At 32.4% G+C, this 21,648-nt stretch overlaps 3 protein-coding genes across 3 annotated transcripts; 1 reads left to right on the top strand and 2 right to left on the bottom strand.

Moving 5' to 3' along the window:
• The first annotated feature begins 1,193 nt into the window (after window positions 1–1,193).
• On the top strand, window positions 1,194–18,659 carry LOC117130003. The gene is made up of 4 exons (XM_033283175.1): window positions 1,194–1,590; window positions 1,858–1,929; window positions 7,343–16,352; window positions 18,360–18,659. Exon 3 carries the CDS (start codon window positions 7,383–7,385, stop codon window positions 8,766–8,768), a length of 1,386 nt encoding a protein of 461 aa, XP_033139066.1. The 5' UTR covers window positions 1,194–1,590; window positions 1,858–1,929; window positions 7,343–7,382; the 3' UTR covers window positions 8,769–16,352; window positions 18,360–18,659.
• Window positions 9,922–19,335, bottom strand: LOC117130004. Its single transcript, XM_033283176.1, has 2 exons — window positions 19,264–19,335; window positions 9,922–11,841 (listed from the first exon to the last, which is right to left on the bottom strand). The coding sequence occupies exon 2, from the start codon at window positions 11,799–11,801 to the stop codon at window positions 10,527–10,529; it is 1,275 nt and encodes a 424-aa protein (XP_033139067.1). The 5' UTR covers window positions 11,802–11,841; window positions 19,264–19,335; the 3' UTR covers window positions 9,922–10,526.
• LOC103850694 (transcription factor TCP21) lies at window positions 17,493–20,677 on the bottom strand. The gene is made up of 2 exons (XM_033283177.1): window positions 20,545–20,677; window positions 17,493–18,388 (listed from the first exon to the last, which is right to left on the bottom strand). Exons 1-2 carry the CDS (start codon window positions 20,675–20,677, stop codon window positions 17,778–17,780), a joined length of 744 nt encoding a protein of 247 aa, XP_033139068.1. The 3' UTR covers window positions 17,493–17,777.
• Between the last annotated feature and the right edge of the window lie 971 nt (window positions 20,678–21,648).

Raw genomic sequence — 21,648 nt, 5'->3', positions numbered from 1 at the left:
GGGAATAGGACAGGTTCTTCGTCGTTCCAATCAAACCAGGATGAATCACTTTGTAAGAAGCTTGATTTGGATACATAAAATGGTGGAGAAACACCAGGAAGTTGAATAAATCTCATAGGAGTTGGGATGAAGAAGTTATCCCACTTTCTAATCAGGTGATTCCAGTTTCTTAGTTTGGGAATGTGACAGCTTCTCCGTCGTTCCAATCAAACCAGGATGAATCACTTTGTAAGAAGCTTGATTTGGACACATAAAGTGTTGGAGAATCACCAGAAAGTTGAATAAATCTCATAGGAGTTGGGATGAAGAAGTTATCCCACTTTCAAATCAAGTGATTCCAGTTTCCCAGTTTGGGAATAGGACAGCTTCTTGATTAAACGTTGTTATTTTTGACATAATTTCTCTTGAGTTAATTGTTGAATTTGAAGAGGTTGATGCATTTTTTGATTTAAAAAGTTTTCTAAACGAAGACGCCATGATTTAATCTATATTTAAACTCATTACAGAAGAGATACTAACCGATTCTAATTGGACACAACTGAGGTTTACCAACGGTCTTACTGCCTTCTCTGGACTTGCTGCCTGGAACACCTACAGTAACAGTGTTTCTTTAGATGGTGAGGATCTTATCTTGACAAGTTTAAATTAGATTCATACACAGAAATCTTGTTTCTAAAACCCTTTAAACAAATTGCATCGTTTGAATAATCGTTTGGCTCTGATACCATTTTAATATAACGATTCCTTATTAATTTGTTTTAATTATTGTAACGTTATTACTATTTTGATATACAAAATTTTGGAATTTGATATTTATAAGAATTTGAGCGTTGTACACAGAATATGATTAAAACTTACTTTTATTTATCTTGAGTTGTGATACAATCTTTGATTACAAACTTAAAACTTAGAAAACACAGGAAATTTCAGAGAGAAGGGAGAGCTTTTAGAGAGTGAAGGTTTTTTGAGAGTGAAATTTGCTCGTGCCCTCTTCCTTGAACATAATTAAGTATTTATAGGCAAAGAGTGCTTGAATAAAGTCTTGCAACGTGTCGTCTTCTAGTGGTGCCGACACTTGATTTAATACGTGTTGAGTCTTGAGTGGTGCCGACAATTGCTGTCAAAAACTGTTGTTGTTTTGTGCAGAAGTCTTCGTGTGGGTCGTGTTTTTATTACTACTATCTACAAAATAATGTACAGAGTCTATCTGTATAACAAGACTCGCGGAAAAGCTATGCAAGAATTTCGAGAAAGAATCCAACCGACAATGGCGGGACCCACATGGGACCCACACGAAGACTTCTGCACAAAACAACAACAGTTTTTGACAGCAATTGTCGGCACCACTCAAGACTCAACATGTATTAAATCAAGTGTCGGCACCACTAGAAGACGACACGTTGCAAGACTTTATTCAAGCACTCTTTGCCTATAAATACTTAATTATGTTCAAGGAAGAGGGCACGAGCAAATTTCACTCTCAAAAAACCTTCACTCTCTAAAAGCTCTCCCTTCTCTCTGAAATTTCCTGTGTTTTCTAAGTTTTAAGTTTGTAATCAAAGATTGTATCACAACTCAAGATAAATAAAAGTAAGTTTTAATCATATTCTGTGTACAACGCTCAAATTCTTATAAATATCAAATTCCAAAATTTTGTATATCAAAATAGTAATAACGTTACAATAATTAAAACAAATTAATAAGGAATCGTTATATTAAACTGGTATCAGAGCCAAACGATTATTCAAACGATGCAATTTGTTTAAAGGGTTTTAGAAACAAGATTTCTGTGTATGAATCTAATTTAAACTTGTCAAGATAAGATCCTCACCATCTAAAGAAACACTGTTACTGTAGGTGTTCCAGGCAGCAAGTCCAGAGAAGGCAGTAAGACCGTTGGTAAACCTCAGTTGTGTCCAATTAGAATCGGTTAGTATCTCTTCTGTAATGAGTTTAAATATAGATTAAATCATGGCGTCTTCGTTTAGAAAACTTTTTAAATCAAAAAATGCATCAACCTCTTCAAATTCAACAATTAACTCAAGAGAAATTATGTCAAAAATAACAACGTTTAATCAAGAAATATCAAGAGATCATTTACCGCATATTAATCCAGAACATATATATCAAATAGGAACTTTTGATTTTAAAACAGCTTATTCAATTAAAGAACATGAGCAAACTTTGTCTCTACAAAATGAATTTGAAGAAATTAAGTTATTATCTTCTCTAGCTTTGGAAAAATATAAGCAAAAAGGATTTAATTACATTCATTTTGGTCTAATCCAAATTGCTATAAAACCCTTATCAAGAACAGGTATAGACTCGCCAATATTAATGTTATTAAGAGATAAAACTCTCTTAAAATTTGAAGACTCTCTTTTAGGAGCAGTACAATCAAATTTATGCAATGGTGCTGTATATTTTAATTGTGCCCCTAACTTTCAAGTAAGCTTGCATGACCCAACCATACTCAATACTTTAACTTTAAATGTACATTTACCTGAAATAAAATTTCAAAATGAAAGACATGGATATCTTCTACTTTATCGAGTTTATTTTAAGCAATCAACTTCTGAGTTTAACCCAAGATGTCTATTACAAGATGATAAAGGAGAAACAACAATTCTAGCAGTCCATAGTAAAGATACACCAACAGCTACATACACACCAAAGCAATTAAAATGGGATGAAATAACTATTCCAGATCAATGGAAAATTGAAATTACTCAACCGCCTAGAAATTTTGAGCAAAAGAATATATCTAAAATAATTGAGCAGAAAGATGGAAAAATATTATTAAGGTTTGGATCTTATAGGGATCCACTTCCACCTAGAATAAGTTCGTATCATTCAAGAGCCTCTTTTTCTGAATATCGTACGGGTCAATCCAGTACAAATTCAGAAACGGAAAGTGTAAATCAAAACTCTAAACAAGATGAACCGATAAGATTTAAAGCACCAATAGCAGAACCAGATCAAGATGCATATCCAACATCACCTACTCCATCAGATTTTAGATCAATAAATGTTATAACTAAAAAATACGAAATTGATAAACAATATATAAGAGAAGACTTTTATTCAAAAGAAAATGAAGAAAAACGAAGTTGGTATTTTAAAACTTTCTCTAAACAACAAACCAATGAGTACAGAGAAAAATGGTATGATTGTATGATACTAAAAGAAATGAATATTCCATTTTTCGTATGGTTTGAAATTTATTCAATAGCTCATAATATCAATTATCCATTCAAGACGATTAATGCGAGTATATCATTAAGCCAAGTATGGGAACAAGTGGATGGAAATAAAATTAAAGCAATTCATCCACCTTTAAATGATTTAAAGATAAATACTTTAAACCGACAAATTCTAGCTACACCCTTTAAAACTGGAGCTAACAAAGATGATAAAGAACCAGTGTTAATGCAAGATATTAAATCTATATATCAACAGAACAATTATCAAAGTCAAATACTACATACAATTTCTAAACAGATAGACAGCATTGATAATAAAATAAATATTAATGAAAAAGAAAAGTGGACCAACACACTCAACACCCTTTCTCATCAACGACCTACCCAATCTTTAAACCAACAACAAGACAAATCAAATTTCCTGAAAATGAAATTTTAAAATCAATTTCGACCAGATTAGACAGGTTAGATAAAGGAAAAGGAATAAACACTATAGATGAAGATAACAATGAATCTATCCAAACCTCCTCACAATCAGAAAACGATATACAAGAAATAAATCGAATAAAAAATAAATCAAGAAAACCATATTATCCTAGGCATACTCCACCTGATTTATTATTTGAAGAACATCACAAATATACTAGTAAAGAATACTCTGGAGAAAGTATATACGAATGGAATATAGATGGACGATCAGAATATGAAATGCTAAATTTATTTCAAGAAATGGTAATGGCTACAATGGCTTACAAAGGTAGAGGAAATAATGATCAACAATCATGCATTTTGTTAGTATCTGGATTTACTGGAGCATTAAGATATTGGTGGGATAACTCATTAGACGCAATTACACAAGAATCTATAATTAATCATGTTGAAATAAAACAACAAGAAGATGAAGAGGGATTTATGAATGATATAGAGGTGCAAAACGCAGTAGAAGTATTAATACATACTTTAACAATGCATTTTATTGGAAATCCTAAAGAAGAATTAGAAAGTAAAAAAATTATATTAACAAATTTAAGGTGTCCAACATTAGGAGATTTTAAATGGTACAAGGATGTTTTTATAACAAACATATTCCAAAGAAACGATTGTAATCAAGCATTTTGGAAAGAACGGTTTATCTCAGGATTACCATCTTTCTTTGCAGAAAGAGTAATTGGTAAATTAAAAGAGTATTCAGGAGGACAACCAATCCCTTGGAATACGATTACTTACGGACAATTATTCGCATTTATAAAGAAAGAAGGATTAGCTATATGTCAAGAACATAAAGATAAAAAACGAAATGATAAATTTAAGTTTAAAATAACTATGGGATCATTCTGTGATCAGTATGGCTATAATCAACTTAATCCTCCATCAAGAATTAAACGACTAAAGCATAGGCATAATAAAACTAATTATTTTCATAAAAATAATAAATTTAATAAAAAATCAACAAATCAATACTATACAAAGAATAATAAGCACAAATCAAATAATAAGCAGAAAATAGTATGTTGGAATTGTAAAAGACCTGGACATAAATCCACGGAATGTAAAATGAAAAAGAAGATAAATGAAATATTTCAAAATCAACCAGATATACAAGAAAAATTAACTAAACTATTAATATCAGAATCAGAAATATCAGAAGAATCAAGTTGTGATAACTCTATAGATGAGATAGGAAATATTAGTGATACTTCAATAGAATCACAAGAATTGTCTGATAATCTATGCAATTGTAAAATTATTAACGTTATAACAAAAGATATTGATAAACAATTTCTACTAGACATAATTGATAAAATTGACGATCCAAAAATTAAGAAAGAATATTTAACTAAACTAAAAGATATAATATATCAAGAAAACCAATTATCTTGCCCTCAACCCTTTAGTTTAAATAAAATATTTGACAAATATCCTACACAAAGTTTATTTAAGCAAGTAACTACGGGAGAACTACAAAATGAAGTTAAGCAATTAAAAACGCAAATTAAAGAATTACAATTAATAGTAAATCAACACGAATTAAAACAATTGCAAACGGATGCTAAATTATCATTAATAGAAGCAAAAAATACTCCAACATCTACAACTAGTTTAAATCAAGCATCTACAAGTAATACAAATCTAGAAAATGACGAAAATAAGCAAATCGAACCTACCGAAGACTATATTCAAATAATTAATAAAATCAATTATCAAAAATGGTATACAAATATTACCTTACATGTGGGACATGATTTCAAAATAAACATAATAGCATTAATGGATACAGGTGCTGATTACAACTGTATTCGCGAAGGAATTATACCAACTAAATATTATGAAAAAACAACTGAAAAATTAAGTGGAGCAAACGGAAGTAATTTAAAGGTACAATATAAACTATCATGTGCAAAAATATGTAACCAAGGATATTGCTTCAAAAATCAATTTATTCTAGTAAAAAACTTAACACAAGAAATAATATTAGGAACTCCATTTTTTACTCAAATATATCCATTCAAAGTAACAGAAATAGGAGTAACCACAAAAGTAGTAGGAACAAAATTATCATTTGAATTCTTATCTCCTATGAAAACCAAAGAAATACTAAGCTTACAACAAAATTCTATTCAAAAAACAATTAATTTAATAAAAGGGAAACAAAATCATATACAATATCTACAAAATGAAATAGCATACAAAAAAATAGAAGAACAACTTAAGATGCCTTACATAATAAGCAAGATAAAAGCTATTGAAAACGATATATTAAACCAAATCTGTTCAGAATTGCCAAACGCTTTCTGGGAAAGAAAACAACATACAGTTGAACTCCCATATATAAAAGAGTTTAACGAAAGAAATATACCAACTAAAGCAAGACCTATTCAAATGAATAAGGAGTTATTAGAACACTGTAAAAAGGAAATAAATGATTTATTAGACAAAAAATTAATCAGGTCATCCAAATCTCCCTGGAGCTGTTCGGCCTTTTATGTAAATAATCAAGCTGAAAAAGAACGTGGGATACCAAGATTAGTAATAAATTATAAACCATTAAATGATGTATTACAATGGATACGATATCCAATACCTAACAAAAGAGATTTATTAAAACGACTTTATAATGCAAAAATTTATTCAAAATTTGACATGAAAAGTGGCTTTTGGCAAATACAAATTGCCGAAAAAGATAAATATAAAACAGCATTTACCGTACCATTCGGACATTATGAATGGAATGTAATGCCTTTTGGTCTTAAAAACGCACCTTCTGAATTTCAACATATAATGAATGATATATTCAATAATTATTCAAAATTTACAATTGTCTACATAGATGACGTGTTAGTATACTCCACTACAATAGACCAACACATTAGTCACTTAAACACATTCCTCAGTATAGTAAAAAAACATGGATTAGTTATATCAGCCAAGAAAATTTCTTTATTCCAAACAAAAATAAGATTTTTAGGACATAATATATATCAAGGAACAATCACACCTATTTCAAGATCAATTGAATTCGCAGATAAATTTCCTGACGAGTTAAGAGAAAAAACCCAATTACAAAGATTTTTAGGATGTCTAAACTATGTTTCAGACTTCTTACCCAATCTTAGGAAAACAATTCAACCATTATTTCAACGGTTACAAAAGAATCCAAAACCATGGACTAATCAACATACCCTTTTAGTCAAACAAGTTAAGCAAAAGGTTAAAACTCTTCCATGCCTTTCCATACCAAATCCTGAAGCTGACATGATAGTTGAAACTGATGCTTCAGAAATAGGTTATGGAGGAATTCTTAAGCAAAAATTACCACAATCAAAACAAGAATCTATAGTTCGATTCCATTCAGGAGTCTGGTTAGGACCACAAAAGCATTATTCAACAGTAAAGAAAGAAGTTCTCTCAATTGTTAATTGTATCTCAAAATTCCAAGATGACTTAATCAACAAAAAGTTTTTACTAAGAGTAGATTGCAAATCAGCAAAAGAAATATTACAAAAAGATGTCAAAAACCTAGTATCAAAACAAATATTTGCTAGATGGCAAGCAATATTATCCGTTTTCGATTTCGATATTCAATATATTAAAGGAGAAAAAATTCTTTACCCGACTTTCTAACAAGAGAATATTTGCAGGGAAAATCCACAGATAATCAACAACAACAAGATATTCAAAATGAGTGACCAGAAGATGAAAAAGCCGATGACAGCCTCAGATTATATCAAAAACCAACCACATCTCCAAGGAAGGACTTTAACTCCAAACCCTTACTCAGCATTAGCTGAATATCCTCCTCTATCTTATTCAAAAGCAGTCTCTGAAAAGTCATCAAAGATGGAAGCACAATCATCTACAGCAACCCCAAACACAACCTCAAACACTACTCCAAACACTAAACCAGTCTACTACACCAAACCTTATAAGCAACACCTTATGACGACCCCATACACTAAACCAGTAAACCTTACCCAACTCAAAACCTTCATCAATCGAGTCTTCTACGAGGACAGTCCCTGGCCAACAGATAACATAACCAAAAACCAATCCTTTTATGAGTATATTCTAGTAGACTCTAAGTCTATAGAAATCACCCATTACAAAGACAAGACGAACCCAAACCTCATCAACTATTCAACCTGCAAATTCCTACGAATTTGTTCTACCCAAGACCTTGGTTTTATACATCATCATACAACAAAACCTTTTTCTACCCCAGGCTATCATATCGACGGCTACACCTATACCGATTACAAAAATGCCTTTTTCCGAGCCTTTTTACTCAGACCCTATGACCACTCTTGGTTCTTCAGTTTTGATCAAAACTGCACAAAGACGATACCAGGATGGTTCAACGAATGGTGGTATTGGTACGGACCAGCAGATCCGATCTACCCCGACCAAGTACTCAAGACCTCCTACCCATTCTACAAGAAACACGTATTTGATCAACCAGTTGGGCCTCTAAACAAAATTTGGTTTCATATTGACATGGGCATCCCATGGATATGTTCATGGCATTTTACCCTTGCTATCGCTCTCCAAGACATGCCTTATTCTCTCCTCCGGGAATTCAGAGTCAAATGGTGGGAAAAATATAACCTTGACAGATGTTCCCTTGCAGGTATCCAAAAATATTTCCAAATTACAAATCAAGCCAAAACAGCAATCCAAACTATATCCAAATCTATACCTCTTCTCAACCCAACCCAAATATCCCAAACAAATCCAAGTCCACAAAAAAGACCAACATCAAGTCCAACAAGTTCAACAACCTCTTCCTCTTCCCAGAAATCATCAAGAAAGGAAAAAATGAAGAAACTTATCGCCGAAATGCTGACGCAATTTGAGGCGGAACATGATGATACAGACGATGACAACCAACAAGTTGACATTATGCAACCTGAAGATCCTTACGGCGGCCCGTTAGGCCAAGATCCGTATGATATATATAACGATTCCTTATTAATTTGTTTTAATTATTGTAACGTTATTACTATTTTGATATACAAAATTTTGGAATTTGATATTTATAAGAATTTGAGCGTTGTACACAGAATATGATTAAAACTTACTTTTATTTATCTTGAGTTGTGATACAATCTTTGATTACAAACTTAAAACTTAGAAAACACAGGAAATTTCAGAGAGAAGGGAGAGCTTTTAGAGAGTGAAGGTTTTTTGAGAGTGAAATTTGCTCGTGCCCTCTTCCTTGAACATAATTAAGTATTTATAGGCAAAGAGTGCTTGAATAAAGTCTTGCAACGTGTCGTCTTCTAGTGGTGCCGACACTTGATTTAATACGTGTTGAGTCTTGAGTGGTGCCGACAATTGCTGTCAAAAACTGTTGTTGTTTTGTGCAGAAGTCTTCGTGTGGGTCCCATGTGGGTCCCGCCATTGTCGGTTGGATTCTTTCTCGAAATTCTTGCATAGCTTTTCCGCGAGTCTTGTTATACAGATATACTCTGTATATTATTTTGTAGATAGTAGTAATAAAATACAGAGAAGAAAATACAGAAATAATGTACAGAGTCTACTAGAATATACTTAAAACCGAAATTGTAAATATAGACATACTTTTAGGTTTTTTTTTTTTTTTTTTTTTTTTTGATATATGATATATATACAGCACCAGTTTAATATAACGATTCCTTATTAATTTGTTTTAATTATTGTAACGTTATTACTATTTTGATATACATGTTCTGGATTAATATGCGGTAAATGATCTCTTGATATTTCTTGATTAAACGTTGTTATTTTTGACATAATTTCTCTTGAGTTAATTGTTGAATTTGAAGAGGTTGATGCATTTTTTGATTTAAAAAGTTTTCTAAACGAAGACGCCATGATTTAATCTATATTTAAACTCATTACAGAAGAGATACTAACCGATTCTAATTGGACACAACTGAGGTTTACCAACGGTCTTACTGCCTTCTCTGGACTTGCTGCCTGGAACACCTACAGTAACAGTGTTTCTTTAGATGGTGAGGATCTTATCTTGACAAGTTTAAATTAGATTCATACACAGAAATCTTGTTTCTAAAACCCTTTAAACAAATTGCATCGTTTGAATAATCGTTTGGCTCTGATACCAGTTTAATATAACGATTCCTTATTAATTTGTTTTAATTATTGTAACGTTATTACTATTTTGATATACAAAATTTTGGAATTTGATATTTATAAGAATTTGAGCGTTGTACACAGAATATGATTAAAACTTACTTTTATTTATCTTGAGTTGTGATACAATCTTTGATTACAAACTTAAAACTTAGAAAACACAGGAAATTTCAGAGAGAAGGGAGAGCTTTTAGAGAGTGAAGGTTTTTTGAGAGTGAAATTTGCTCGTGCCCTCTTCCTTGAACATAATTAAGTATTTATAGGCAAAGAGTGCTTGAATAAAGTCTTGCAACGTGTCGTCTTCTAGTGGTGCCGACACTTGATTTAATACGTGTTGAGTCTTGAGTGGTGCCGACAATTGCTGTCAAAAACTGTTGTTGTTTTGTGCAGAAGTCTTCGTGTGGGTCCCATGTGGGTCCCGCCATTGTCGGTTGGATTCTTTCTCGAAATTCTTGCATAGCTTTTCCGCGAGTCTTGTTATACAGATATACTCTGTATATTATTTTGTAGATAGTAGTAATAAAATACAGAGAAGAAAATACAGAAATAATGTACAGAGTCTACTAGAATATACTTAAAACCGAAATTGTAAATATAGACATACTTTTAGGTTTTCTTTTTTTTTTTTTTTTTTTTTTTAATCGAAAATATATATATATATATATATATATTATTTTTTTTTTTTTTTTTTTTTTATATATCATACGGATCTTGGCCTAACGGGCCGCCGTAAGGATCTTCAGGTTGCATAATGTCAACTTGTTGGTTGTCATCGTCTGTATCATCATGTTCCGCCTCAAATTGCGTCAGCATTTCGGCGATAAGTTTCTTCATTTTTTCCTTTCTTGATGATTTCTGGGAAGAGGAAGAGGTTGTTGAACTTGTTGGACTTGATGTTGGTCTTTTTTGTGGACTTGGATTTGTTTGGGATATTTGGGTTGGGTTGAGAAGAGGTATAGATTTGGATATAGTTTGGATTGCTGTTTTGGCTTGATTTGTAATTTGGAAATATTTTTGGATACCTGCAAGGGAACATCTGTCAAGGTTATATTTTTCCCACCATTTGACTCTGAATTCCCGGAGGAGAGAATAAGGCATGTCTTGGAGAGCGATAGCAAGGGTAAAATGCCATGAACATATCCATGGGATGCCCATGTCAATATGAAACCAAATTTTGTTTAGAGGCCCAACTGGTTGATCAAATACGTGTTTCTTGTAGAATGGGTAGGAGGTCTTGAGTACTTGGTCGGGGTAGATCGGATCTGCTGGTCCGTACCAATACCACCATTCGTTGAACCATCCTGGTATCGTCTTTGTGCAGTTTTGATCAAAACTGAAGAACCAAGAGTGGTCATAGGGTCTGAGTAAAAAGGCTCGGAAAAAGGCATTTTTGTAATCGGTATAGGTGTAGCCGTCGATATGATAGCCTGGGGTAGAAAAAGGTTTTGTTGTATGATGATGTATAAAACCAAGGTCTTGGGTAGAACAAATTCGTAGGAATTTGCAGGTTGAATAGTTGATGAGGTTTGGGTTCGTCTTGTCTTTGTAATGGGTGATTTCTATAGACTTAGAGTCTACTAGAATATACTCATAAAAGGATTGGTTTTTGGTTATGTTATCTGTTGGCCAGGGACTGTCCTCGTAGAAGACTCGATTGATGAAGGTTTTGAGTTGGGTAAGGTTTACTGGTTTAGTGTATGGGGTCGTCATAAGGTGTTGCTTATAAGGTTTGGTGTAGTAGACTGGTTTAGTGTTTGGAGTAGTGTTTGAGGTTGTGTTTGGGGTTGCTGTAGATGATTGTGCTTCCATCTTTGATGACTTTTCAGAGACTGCTTTTGAATAAGATAGAGGAGGATATTCAGCTAATGCTGAGTAAGGGTTTGGAGTTAAAGTCCTTCCTTGGAGATGTGGTTGGTTTTTGATATAATCTGAGGCTGTCATCGGCTTTTTCATCTTCTGGTCACTCATTTTGAATATCTTGTTGTTGTTGATTATCTGTGGATTTTCCCTGCAAATATTCTCTTGTTAGAAAGTCGGGTAAAGAATTTTTTTCTCCTTTAATATATTGAATATCGAAATCGAAAACGGATAATATTGCTTGCCATCTAGCAAATATTTGTTTTGATACTAGGTTTTTGACATCTTTTTGTAATATTTCTTTTGCTGATTTGCAATCTACTCTTAGTAAAAACTTTTTGTTGATTAAGTCATCTTGGAATTTTGAGATACAATTAACAATTGAGAGAACTTCTTTCTTTACTGTTGAATAATGCTTTTGTGGTCCTAACCAGACTCCTGAATGGAATCGAACTATAGATTCTTGTTTTGATTGTGGTAATTTTTGCTTAAGAATTCCTCCATAACCTATTTCTGAAGCATCAGTTTCAACTATCATGTCAGCTTCAGGATTTGGTATGGAAAGGCATGGAAGAGTTTTAACCTTTTGCTTAACTTGTTTGACTAAAAGGGTATGTTGATTAGTCCATGGTTTTGGATTCTTTTGTAACCGTTGAAATAATGGTTGAATTGTTTTCCTAAGATTGGGTAAGAAGTCTGAAACATAGTTTAGACATCCTAAAAATCTTTGTAATTGGGTTTTTTCTCTTAACTCGTCAGGAAATTTATCTGCGAATTCAATTGATCTTGAAATAGGTGTGATTGTTCCTTGATATATATTATGTCCTAAAAATCTTATTTTTGTTTGGAATAAAGAAATTTTCTTGGCTGATATAACTAATCCATGTTTTTTTACTATACTGAGGAATGTGTTTAAGTGACTAATGTGTTGGTCTATTGTAGTGGAGTATACTAACACGTCATCTATGTAGACAATTGTAAATTTTGAATAATTATTGAATATATCATTCATTATATGTTGAAATTCAGAAGGTGCGTTTTTAAGACCAAAAGGCATTACATTCCATTCATAATGTCCGAATGGTACGGTAAATGCTGTTTTATATTTATCTTTTTCGGCAATTTGTATTTGCCAAAAGCCACTTTTCATGTCAAATTTTGAATAAATTTTTGCATTATAAAGTCGTTTTAATAAATCTCTTTTGTTAGGTATTGGATATCGTATCCATTGTAATACATCATTTAATGGTTTATAATTTATTACTAATCTTGGTATCCCACGTTCTTTTTCAGCTTGATTATTTACATAAAAGGCCGAACAGCTCCAGGGAGATTTGGATGACCTGATTAATTTTTTGTCTAATAAATCATTTATTTCCTTTTTACAGTGTTCTAATAACTCCTTATTCATTTGAATAGGTCTTGCTTTAGTTGGTATATTTCTTTCGTTAAACTCTTTTATATATGGGAGTTCAACTGTATGTTGTTTTCTTTCCCAGAAAGCGTTTGGCAATTCTGAACAGATTTGGTTTAATATATCGTTTTCAATAGCTTTTATCTTGCTTATTATGTAAGGCATCTTAAGTTGTTCTTCTATTTTTTTGTATGCTATTTCATTTTGTAGATATTGTATATGATTTTGTTTCCCTTTTATTAAATTAATTGTTTTTTGAATAGAATTTTGTTGTAAGCTTAGTATTTCTTTGGTTTTCATAGGAGATAAGAATTCAAATGATAATTTTGTTCCTACTACTTTTGTGGTTACTCCTATTTCTGTTACTTTGAATGGATATATTTGAGTAAAAAATGGAGTTCCTAATATTATTTCTTGTGTTAAGTTTTTTACTAGAATAAATTGATTTTTGAAGCAATATCCTTGGTTACATATTTTTGCACATGATAGTTTATATTGTACCTTTAAATTACTTCCGTTTGCTCCACTTAATTTTTCAGTTGTTTTTTCATAATATTTAGTTGGTATAATTCCTTCGCGAATACAGTTGTAATCAGCACCTGTATCCATTAATGCTATTATGTTTATTTTGAAATCATGTCCCACATGTAAGGTAATATTTGTATACCATTTTTGATAATTGATTTTATTAATTATTTGAATATAGTCTTCGGTAGGTTCGATTTGCTTATTTTCGTCATTTTCTAGATTTGTATTACTTGTAGATGCTTGATTTAAACTAGTTGTAGATGTTGGAGTATTTTTTGCTTCTATTAATGATAATTTAGCATCCGTTTGCAATTGTTTTAATTCGTGTTGATTTACTATTAATTGTAATTCTTTAATTTGCGTTTTTAATTGCTTAACTTCATTTTGTAGTTCTCCCGTAGTTACTTGCTTAAATAAACTTTGTGTAGGATATTTGTCAAATATTTTATTTAAACTAAAGGGTTGAGGGCAAGATAATTGGTTTTCTTGATATATTATATCTTTTAGTTTAGTTAAATATTCTTTCTTAATTTTTGGATCGTCAATTTTATCAATTATGTCTAGTAGAAATTGTTTATCAATATCTTTTGTTATAACGTTAATAATTTTACAATTGCATAGATTATCAGACAATTCTTGTGATTCTATTGAAGTATCACTAATATTTCCTATCTCATCTATAGAGTTATCACAACTTGATTCTTCTGATATTTCTGATTCTGATATTAATAGTTTAGTTAATTTTTCTTGTATATCTGGTTGATTTTGAAATATTTCATTTATCTTCTTTTTCATTTTACATTCCGTGGATTTATGTCCAGGTCTTTTACAATTCCAACATACTATTTTCTGCTTATTATTTGATTTGTGCTTATTATTCTTTGTATAGTATTGATTTGTTAATTTTTTATTAAATTTATTATTTTTATGAAAATAATTAGTTTTATTATGCCTATGCTTTAGTCGTTTAATTCTTGATGGAGGATTAAGTTGATTATAGCCATACTGATCACAGAATGATCCCATAGTTATTTTAAACTTAAATTTATCATTTCGTTTTTTATCTTTATGTTCTTGACATATAGCTAATCCTTCTTTCTTTATAAATGCGAATAATTGTCCGTAAGTAATCGTATTCCAAGGGATTGGTTGTCCTCCTGAATACTCTTTTAATTTACCAATTACTCTTTCTGCAAAGAAAGATGGTAATCCTGAGATAAACCGTTCTTTCCAAAATGCTTGATTACAATCGTTTCTTTGGAATATGTTTGTTATAAAAACATCCTTGTACCATTTAAAATCTCCTAATGTTGGACACCTTAAATTTGTTAATATAATTTTTTTACTTTCTAATTCTTCTTTAGGATTTCCAATAAAATGCATTGTTAAAGTATGTATTAATACTTCTACTGCGTTTTGCACCTCTATATCATTCATAAATCCCTCTTCATCTTCTTGTTGTTTTATTTCAACATGATTAATTATAGATTCTTGTGTAATTGCGTCTAATGAGTTATCCCACCAATATCTTAATGCTCCAGTAAATCCAGATACTAACAAAATGCATGATTGTTGATCATTATTTCCTCTACCTTTGTAAGCCATTGTAGCCATTACCATTTCTTGAAATAAATTTAGCATTTCATATTCTGATCGTCCATCTATATTCCATTCGTATATACTTTCTCCAGAGTATTCTTTACTAGTATATTTGTGATGTTCTTCAAATAATAAATCAGGTGGAGTATGCCTAGGATAATATGGTTTTCTTGATTTATTTTTTATTCGATTTATTTCTTGTATATCGTTTTCTGATTGTGAGGAGGTTTGGATAGATTCATTGTTATCTTCATCTATAGTGTTTATTCCTTTTCCTTTATCTAACCTGTCTAATCTGGTCGAAATTGATTTTAAAATTTCATTTTCAGGAAATTTGATTTGTCTTGTTGTTGGTTTAAAGATTGGGTAGGTCGTTGATGAGAAAGGGTGTTGAGTGTGTTGGTCCACTTTTTCTTTTTCATTAATATTTATTTTATTATCAATGCTGTCTATCTGTTTAGAAATTGTATGTAGTATTTGACTTTGATAATTGTTCTGTTGATATATAGATTTAATATCTTGCATTAACACTGGTTCTTTATCATCTTTGTTAGCTCCAGTTTTAAAGGGTGTAGCTAGAATTTGTCGGTTTAAAGTATTTATCTTTAAATCATTTAAAGGTGGATGAATTGCTTTAATTTTATTTCCATCCACTTGTTCCCATACTTGGCTTAATGATATACTCGCATTAATCGTCTTGAATGGATAATTGATATTATGAGCTATTGAATAAATTTCAAACCATACGAAAAATGGAATATTCATTTCTTTTAGTATCATACAATCATACCATTTTTCTCTGTACTCATTGGTTTGTTGTTTAGAGAAAGTTTTAAAATACCAACTTCGTTTTTCTTCATTTTCTTTTGAATAAAAGTCTTCTCTTATATATTGTTTATCAATTTCGTATTTTTTAGTTATAACATTTATTGATCTAAAATCTGATGGAGTAGGTGATGTTGGATATGCATCTTGATCTGGTTCTGCTATTGGTGCTTTAAATCTTATCGGTTCATCTTGTTTAGAGTTTTGATTTACACTTTCCGTTTCTGAATTTGTACTGGATTGACCCGTACGATATTCAGAAAAAGAGGCTCTTGAATGATACGAACTTATTCTAGGTGGAAGTGGATCCCTATAAGATCCAAACCTTAATAATATTTTTCCATCTTTCTGCTCAATTATTTTAGATATATTCTTTTGCTCAAAATTTCTAGGCGGTTGAGTAATTTCAATTTTCCATTGATCTGGAATAGTTATTTCATCCCATTTTAATTGCTTTGGTGTGTATGTAGCTGTTGGTGTATCTTTACTATGGACTGCTAGAATTGTTGTTTCTCCTTTATCATCTTGTAATAGACATCTTGGGTTAAACTCAGAAATTGATTGCTTAAAATAAACTCGATAAAGTAGAAGATATCCATGTCTTTCATTTTGAAATTTTATTTCAGGTAAATGTACATTTAAAGTTAAAGTATTGAGTATGGTTGGGTCATGCAAGCTTACTTGAAAGTTAGGGGCACAATTAAAATATACAGCACCATTGCATAAATTTGATTGTACTGCTCCTAAAAGAGAGTCTTCAAATTTTAAGAGAGTTTTATCTCTTAATAACATTAATATTGGCGAGTCTATACATGTTCTTGATAAGGGTTTTATAGCAATTTGGATTAGACCAAAATGAATGTAATTAAATCCTTTTTGCTTATATTTTTCCAAAGCTAGAGAAGATAATAACTTAATTTCTTCAAATTCATTTTGTAGAGACAAAGTTTGCTCATGTTCTTTAATTGAATAAGCTGTTTTAAAATCAAAAGTTCCTATTTGATATAGAGAGATTGCTAAGCTTGGAGACAATGTTCTTATCCTCTTCCTTGTCCAACTGCGTTTACAGTCTAAAGCATTCAGCAAATTTTCATCTGGTCCCACTGGTTATAAAACCGCTAAAGAACCGCTTGTATGACAGTTTTCGAAATAAAGCTTAAACAAACAATACTACATAACTTTTTACCAAAAGAGAGAGCAAACACAAGTTACATACAGACTTTGACAGTAAATAAATATATATAAGAAGACAAGGACCACTTCACAGTAATTGACACATTCACATTATTTTGTTTTCATATCTTCAATTCTCATTCATACCAAGTCACGAGAAACATTCAGAATTACAATCCTTTGGCCTGTGAGATATCAATACAGTTCGTGTGGGCTCAGCTTCATGAACGATAGAAAACCATTAAAAAAAATTCACGCCAAAAACGTACAAAGAGCTTTTTTTTGCTGTTCATTATGGCGTTTTTAAGTAAACAACAATTAATCAATCGATTTCACTATCACTCTCAAAACAAACTCTGAGACCAAATAATCTTACACACTAATCAAACAAGCAAATAACTTAAAACTAAAACTTGAACACAAAAAAAAAAAAACTCGAACTAAGTAGTCTCTGACCACTTTTGATGACATTAAACATAAAGAGTTTTCTATACATTACCCAATCATCCCTAATCAAATAACACAAAAAGATTGATAAAACCTTTCTTTCAGCGTGAGTCATCCTCTTCCCTCCGACCCGACCCGGGACTTCCACCCGACAAAGAAGCTAGCAGATTAAGATGATGACCTGGCAGATAGTTCCCGACTCTAGCTGCTGAAGCCTCACCCATCGCAGCTACAGCTGCTGAAGCTTGCTGCTGCTGCTGCTGGCGGACAAAGAGTGTAGCTGCTTGCTGCTGCTGCGTAAACAACATCTCCGGCGTAGCTCCGGCGGCAAAGCTCCATACTTGTCCGAAGTCCTGCCTCGCCGGAACCGCCCAGAACCCACCACCACCACTACTCATTGCGTGTCCAACAGTTAACTCCCCTCCTCCTCCGGGGCCGCCTGATTCTCCCTCCTCCGTTCTCAAAACGCGTTTTCCGAGAGCGAAGGGGGAGGAAGAAGCGGAGAGAGAGGCGGTGGAGAAGCTCGCCGGAGTCGTGCCTGTTCCCGTGGCGGCTATGATGGAAGGCTCGGCTTGGCGGAGGAGCCACTCGATGGTTTGGCCGTCGGATTTGTGGCCGAGCTCTCTTGTCAGCTGGAAGACTCGAGCCGCATGCCGATCAATACTACAGTCTAAAGCTTGTAGGTGGAAGTGGATCCCTATAAGATCCAAACCTTAATAATATTTTTCCATCTTTCTGCTCAATTATTTTAGATATATTCTTTTGCTCAAAATTTCTAGGCGGTTGAGTAATTTCAATTTTCCATTGATCTGGAATAGTTATTTCATCCCATTTTAATTGCTTTGGTGTGTATGTAGCTGTTGGTGTATCTTTACTATGGACTGCTAGAATTGTTGTTTCTCCTTTATCATCTTGTAATAGACATCTTGGGTTAAACTCAGAAGTTGATTGCTTAAAATAAACTCGATAAAGTAGAAGATATCCATGTCTTTCATTTTGAAATTTTATTTCAGGTAAATGTACATTTAAAGTTAAAGTATTGAGTATGGTTGGGTCATGCAAGCTTACTTGAAAGTTAGGGGCACAATTAAAATATACAGCACCATTGCATAAATTTGATTGTACTGCTCCTAAAAGAGAGTCTTCAAATTTTAAGAGAGTTTTATCTCTTAATAACATTAATATTGGCGAGTCTATACCTGTTCTTGATAAGGGTTTTATAGCAATTTGGATTAGACCAAAATGAATGTAATTAAATCCTTTTTGCTTATATTTTTCCAAAGCTAGAGAAGATAATAACTTAATTTCTTCAAATTCATTTTGTAGAGACAAAGTTTGCTCATGTTCTTTAATTGAATAAGCTGTTTTAAAATCAAAAGTTCCTATTTGATATATATGTTCTGGATTAATATGCGGTAAATGATCTCTTGATATTTCTTGATTAAACGTTGTTATTCTTGACATAATTTCTCTTGAGTTAATTGTTGAATTTGAAGAGGTTGATGCATTTTTTGATTTAAAAAGTTTTCTAAACGAAGACGCCATGATTTAATCTATATTTAAACTCATTACAGAAGAGATACTAACCGATTCTAATTGGACACAACTGAGGTTTACCAACGGTCTTACTGCCTTCTCTGGACTTGCTGCCTGGAACACCTACAGTAACAGTGTTTCTTTAGATGGTGAGGATCTTATCTTGACAAGTTTAAATTAGATTCATACACAGAAATCTTGTTTCTAAAACCCTTTAAACAAATTGCATCGTTTGAATAATCGTTTGGCTCTGATACCATTTTAATATAACGATTCCTTATTAATTTGTTTTAATTATTGTAACGTTATTACTATTTTGATATACAAAATTTTGGAATTTGATATTTATAAGAATTTGAGCGTTGTACACAGAATATGATTAAAACTTACTTTTATTTATCTTGAGTTGTGATACAATCTTTGATTACAAACTTAAAACTTAGAAAACACAGGAAATTTCAGAGAGAAGGGAGAGCTTTTAGAGAGTGAAGGTTTTTGAGAGTGAAATTTGCTCGTGCCCTCTTCCTTGAACATAATTAAGTATTTATAGGCAAAGAGTGCTTGAATAAAGTCTTGCAACGTGTCGTCTTCTAGTGGTGCCGACACTTGATTTAATACGTGTTGAGTCTTGAGTGGTGCCGACAATTGCTGTCAAAAACTGTTGTTGTTTTGTGCAGAAGTCTTCGTGTGGGTCCCATGTGGGTCCCGCCATTGTCGGTTGGATTCTTTCTCGAAATTCTTGCATAGCTTTTCCGCGAGTCTTGTTATACAGATATACTCTGTATATTATTTTGTAGATAGTAGTAATAAAATACAGAGAAGAAAATACAGAAATAATGTACAGAGTCTACTAGAATATACTTAAAACCGAAATTGTAAATATAGACATACTTTTAGGTTTTCTTTTTTTTTTTTTTTTTTTTTTTTTTAATCGAAATATATATAATATATATATATATATATATATATATATATATATATATATATTTTTTTTTTTTTTTTTTTTATATATCATACGGATCTTGGCCTAACGGGCCGCCGTAAGGATCTTCAGGTTGCATAATGTCAACTTGTTGGTTGTCATCGTCTGTATCATCATGTTCCGCCTCAAATTGCGTCAGCATTTCGGCGATAAGTTTCTTCATTTTTTCCTATCTTGATGATTTCTGGGAAGAGGAAGAGGTTGTTGAACTTGTTGGACTTGATGTTGGTCTTTTTTGTGGACTTGGATTTGTTTGGGATATTTGGGTTGGGTTGAGAAGAGGTATAGATTTGGATATAGTTTGGATTGCTGTTTTGGCTTGATTTGTAATTGGAAATATTTTTGGATACCTGCAAGGGAACATCTGTCAAGGTTATATTTTTCCCACCATTTGACTCTGAATTCCCGGAGGAGAGAATAAGGCATGTCTTGGAGAGCGATAGCAAGGGTAAAATGCCATGAACATATCCATGGGATGCCCATGTCAATATGAAACCAAATTTTGTTTAGAGGCCCAACTGGTTGATCAAATACGTGTTTCTTGTAGAATGGGTAGGAGGTCTTGAGTACTTGGTCGGGGTAGATCGGATCTGCTGGTCCGTACCAATACCACCATTCGTTGAACCATCCTGGTATCGTCTTTGTGCAGTTTTGATCAAAACTGAAGAACCAAGAGTGGTCATAGGGTCTGAGTAAAAGGCTCGGAAAAAGGCATTTTTGTAATCGGTATAGGTGTAGCCGTCGATATGATAGCCTGGGGTAGAAAAAGGTTTTGTTGTATGATGATGTATAAAACCAAGGTCTTGGGTAGAACAAATTCGTAGGAATTTGCAGGTTGAATAGTTGATGAGGTTTGGGTTCGTCTTGTCTTTGTAATGGGTGATTTCTATAGACTTAGAGTCTACTAGAATATACTCATAAAAGGATTGGTTTTTGGTTATGTTATCTGTTGGCCAGGGACTGTCCTCGTAGAAGACTCGATTGATGAAGGTTTTGAGTTGGGTAAGGTTTACTGGTTTAGTGTATGGGGTCGTCATAAGGTGTTGCTTATAAGGTTTGGTGTAGTAGACTGGTTTAGTGTTTGGAGTAGTGTTTGAGGTTGTGTTTGGGGTTGCTGTAGATGATTGTGCTTCCATCTTTGATGACTTTTCAGAGACTGCTTTTGAATAAGATAGAGGAGGATATTCAGCTAATGCTGAGTAAGGTTTGGAGTTAAAGTCCTTCCTTGGAGATGTGGTTGGTTTTTGATATAATCTGAGGCTGTCATCGGCTTTTTCATCTTCTGGTCACTCATTTTGAATATCTTGTTGTTGTTGATTATCTGTGGATTTTCCCTGCAAATATTCTCTTGTTAGAAAGTCGGGTAAAGAATTTTTTTCTCCTTTAATATATTGAATATCGAAATCGAAAACGGATAATATTGCTTGCCATCTAGCAAATATTTGTTTTGATAC

The sequence above is a fragment of the Brassica rapa genome, unplaced genomic scaffold (genome assembly GCF_000309985.2).
Source record: "Brassica rapa cultivar Chiifu-401-42 unplaced genomic scaffold, CAAS_Brap_v3.01 Scaffold0298, whole genome shotgun sequence".
Lineage (NCBI taxonomy): Eukaryota > Viridiplantae > Streptophyta > Magnoliopsida > Brassicales > Brassicaceae > Brassica > Brassica rapa.
Note: the sequence above shows the minus strand (reverse complement) of the source record. Positions and strands in the feature narration are given on the sequence as shown.

Excerpts from the sequence above, each read along its gene's own strand:
- LOC117130003 (XM_033283175.1), top strand. The coding sequence starts at position 7,383 with ATGAGTGACCAGAAGATGAAAAAGCCGATGACAGCCTCAGATTATATC.
- LOC117130004 (XM_033283176.1), bottom strand. The coding sequence starts at position 11,801 with ATGAGTGACCAGAAGATGAAAAAGCCGATGACAGCCTCAGATTATATC.
- LOC103850694 (XM_033283177.1), bottom strand. The coding sequence starts at position 20,677 with ATGGGCATCCCATGGATATGTTCATGGCATTTTACCCTTGCTATCGCT. Across the intron at positions 18,389-20,544 it reads TGACAGATGTTCCCTTGCAG|GTTTGGATCTTATAGGGATC; the intron begins GTATCCAAAAAT and ends AATATTATTAAG.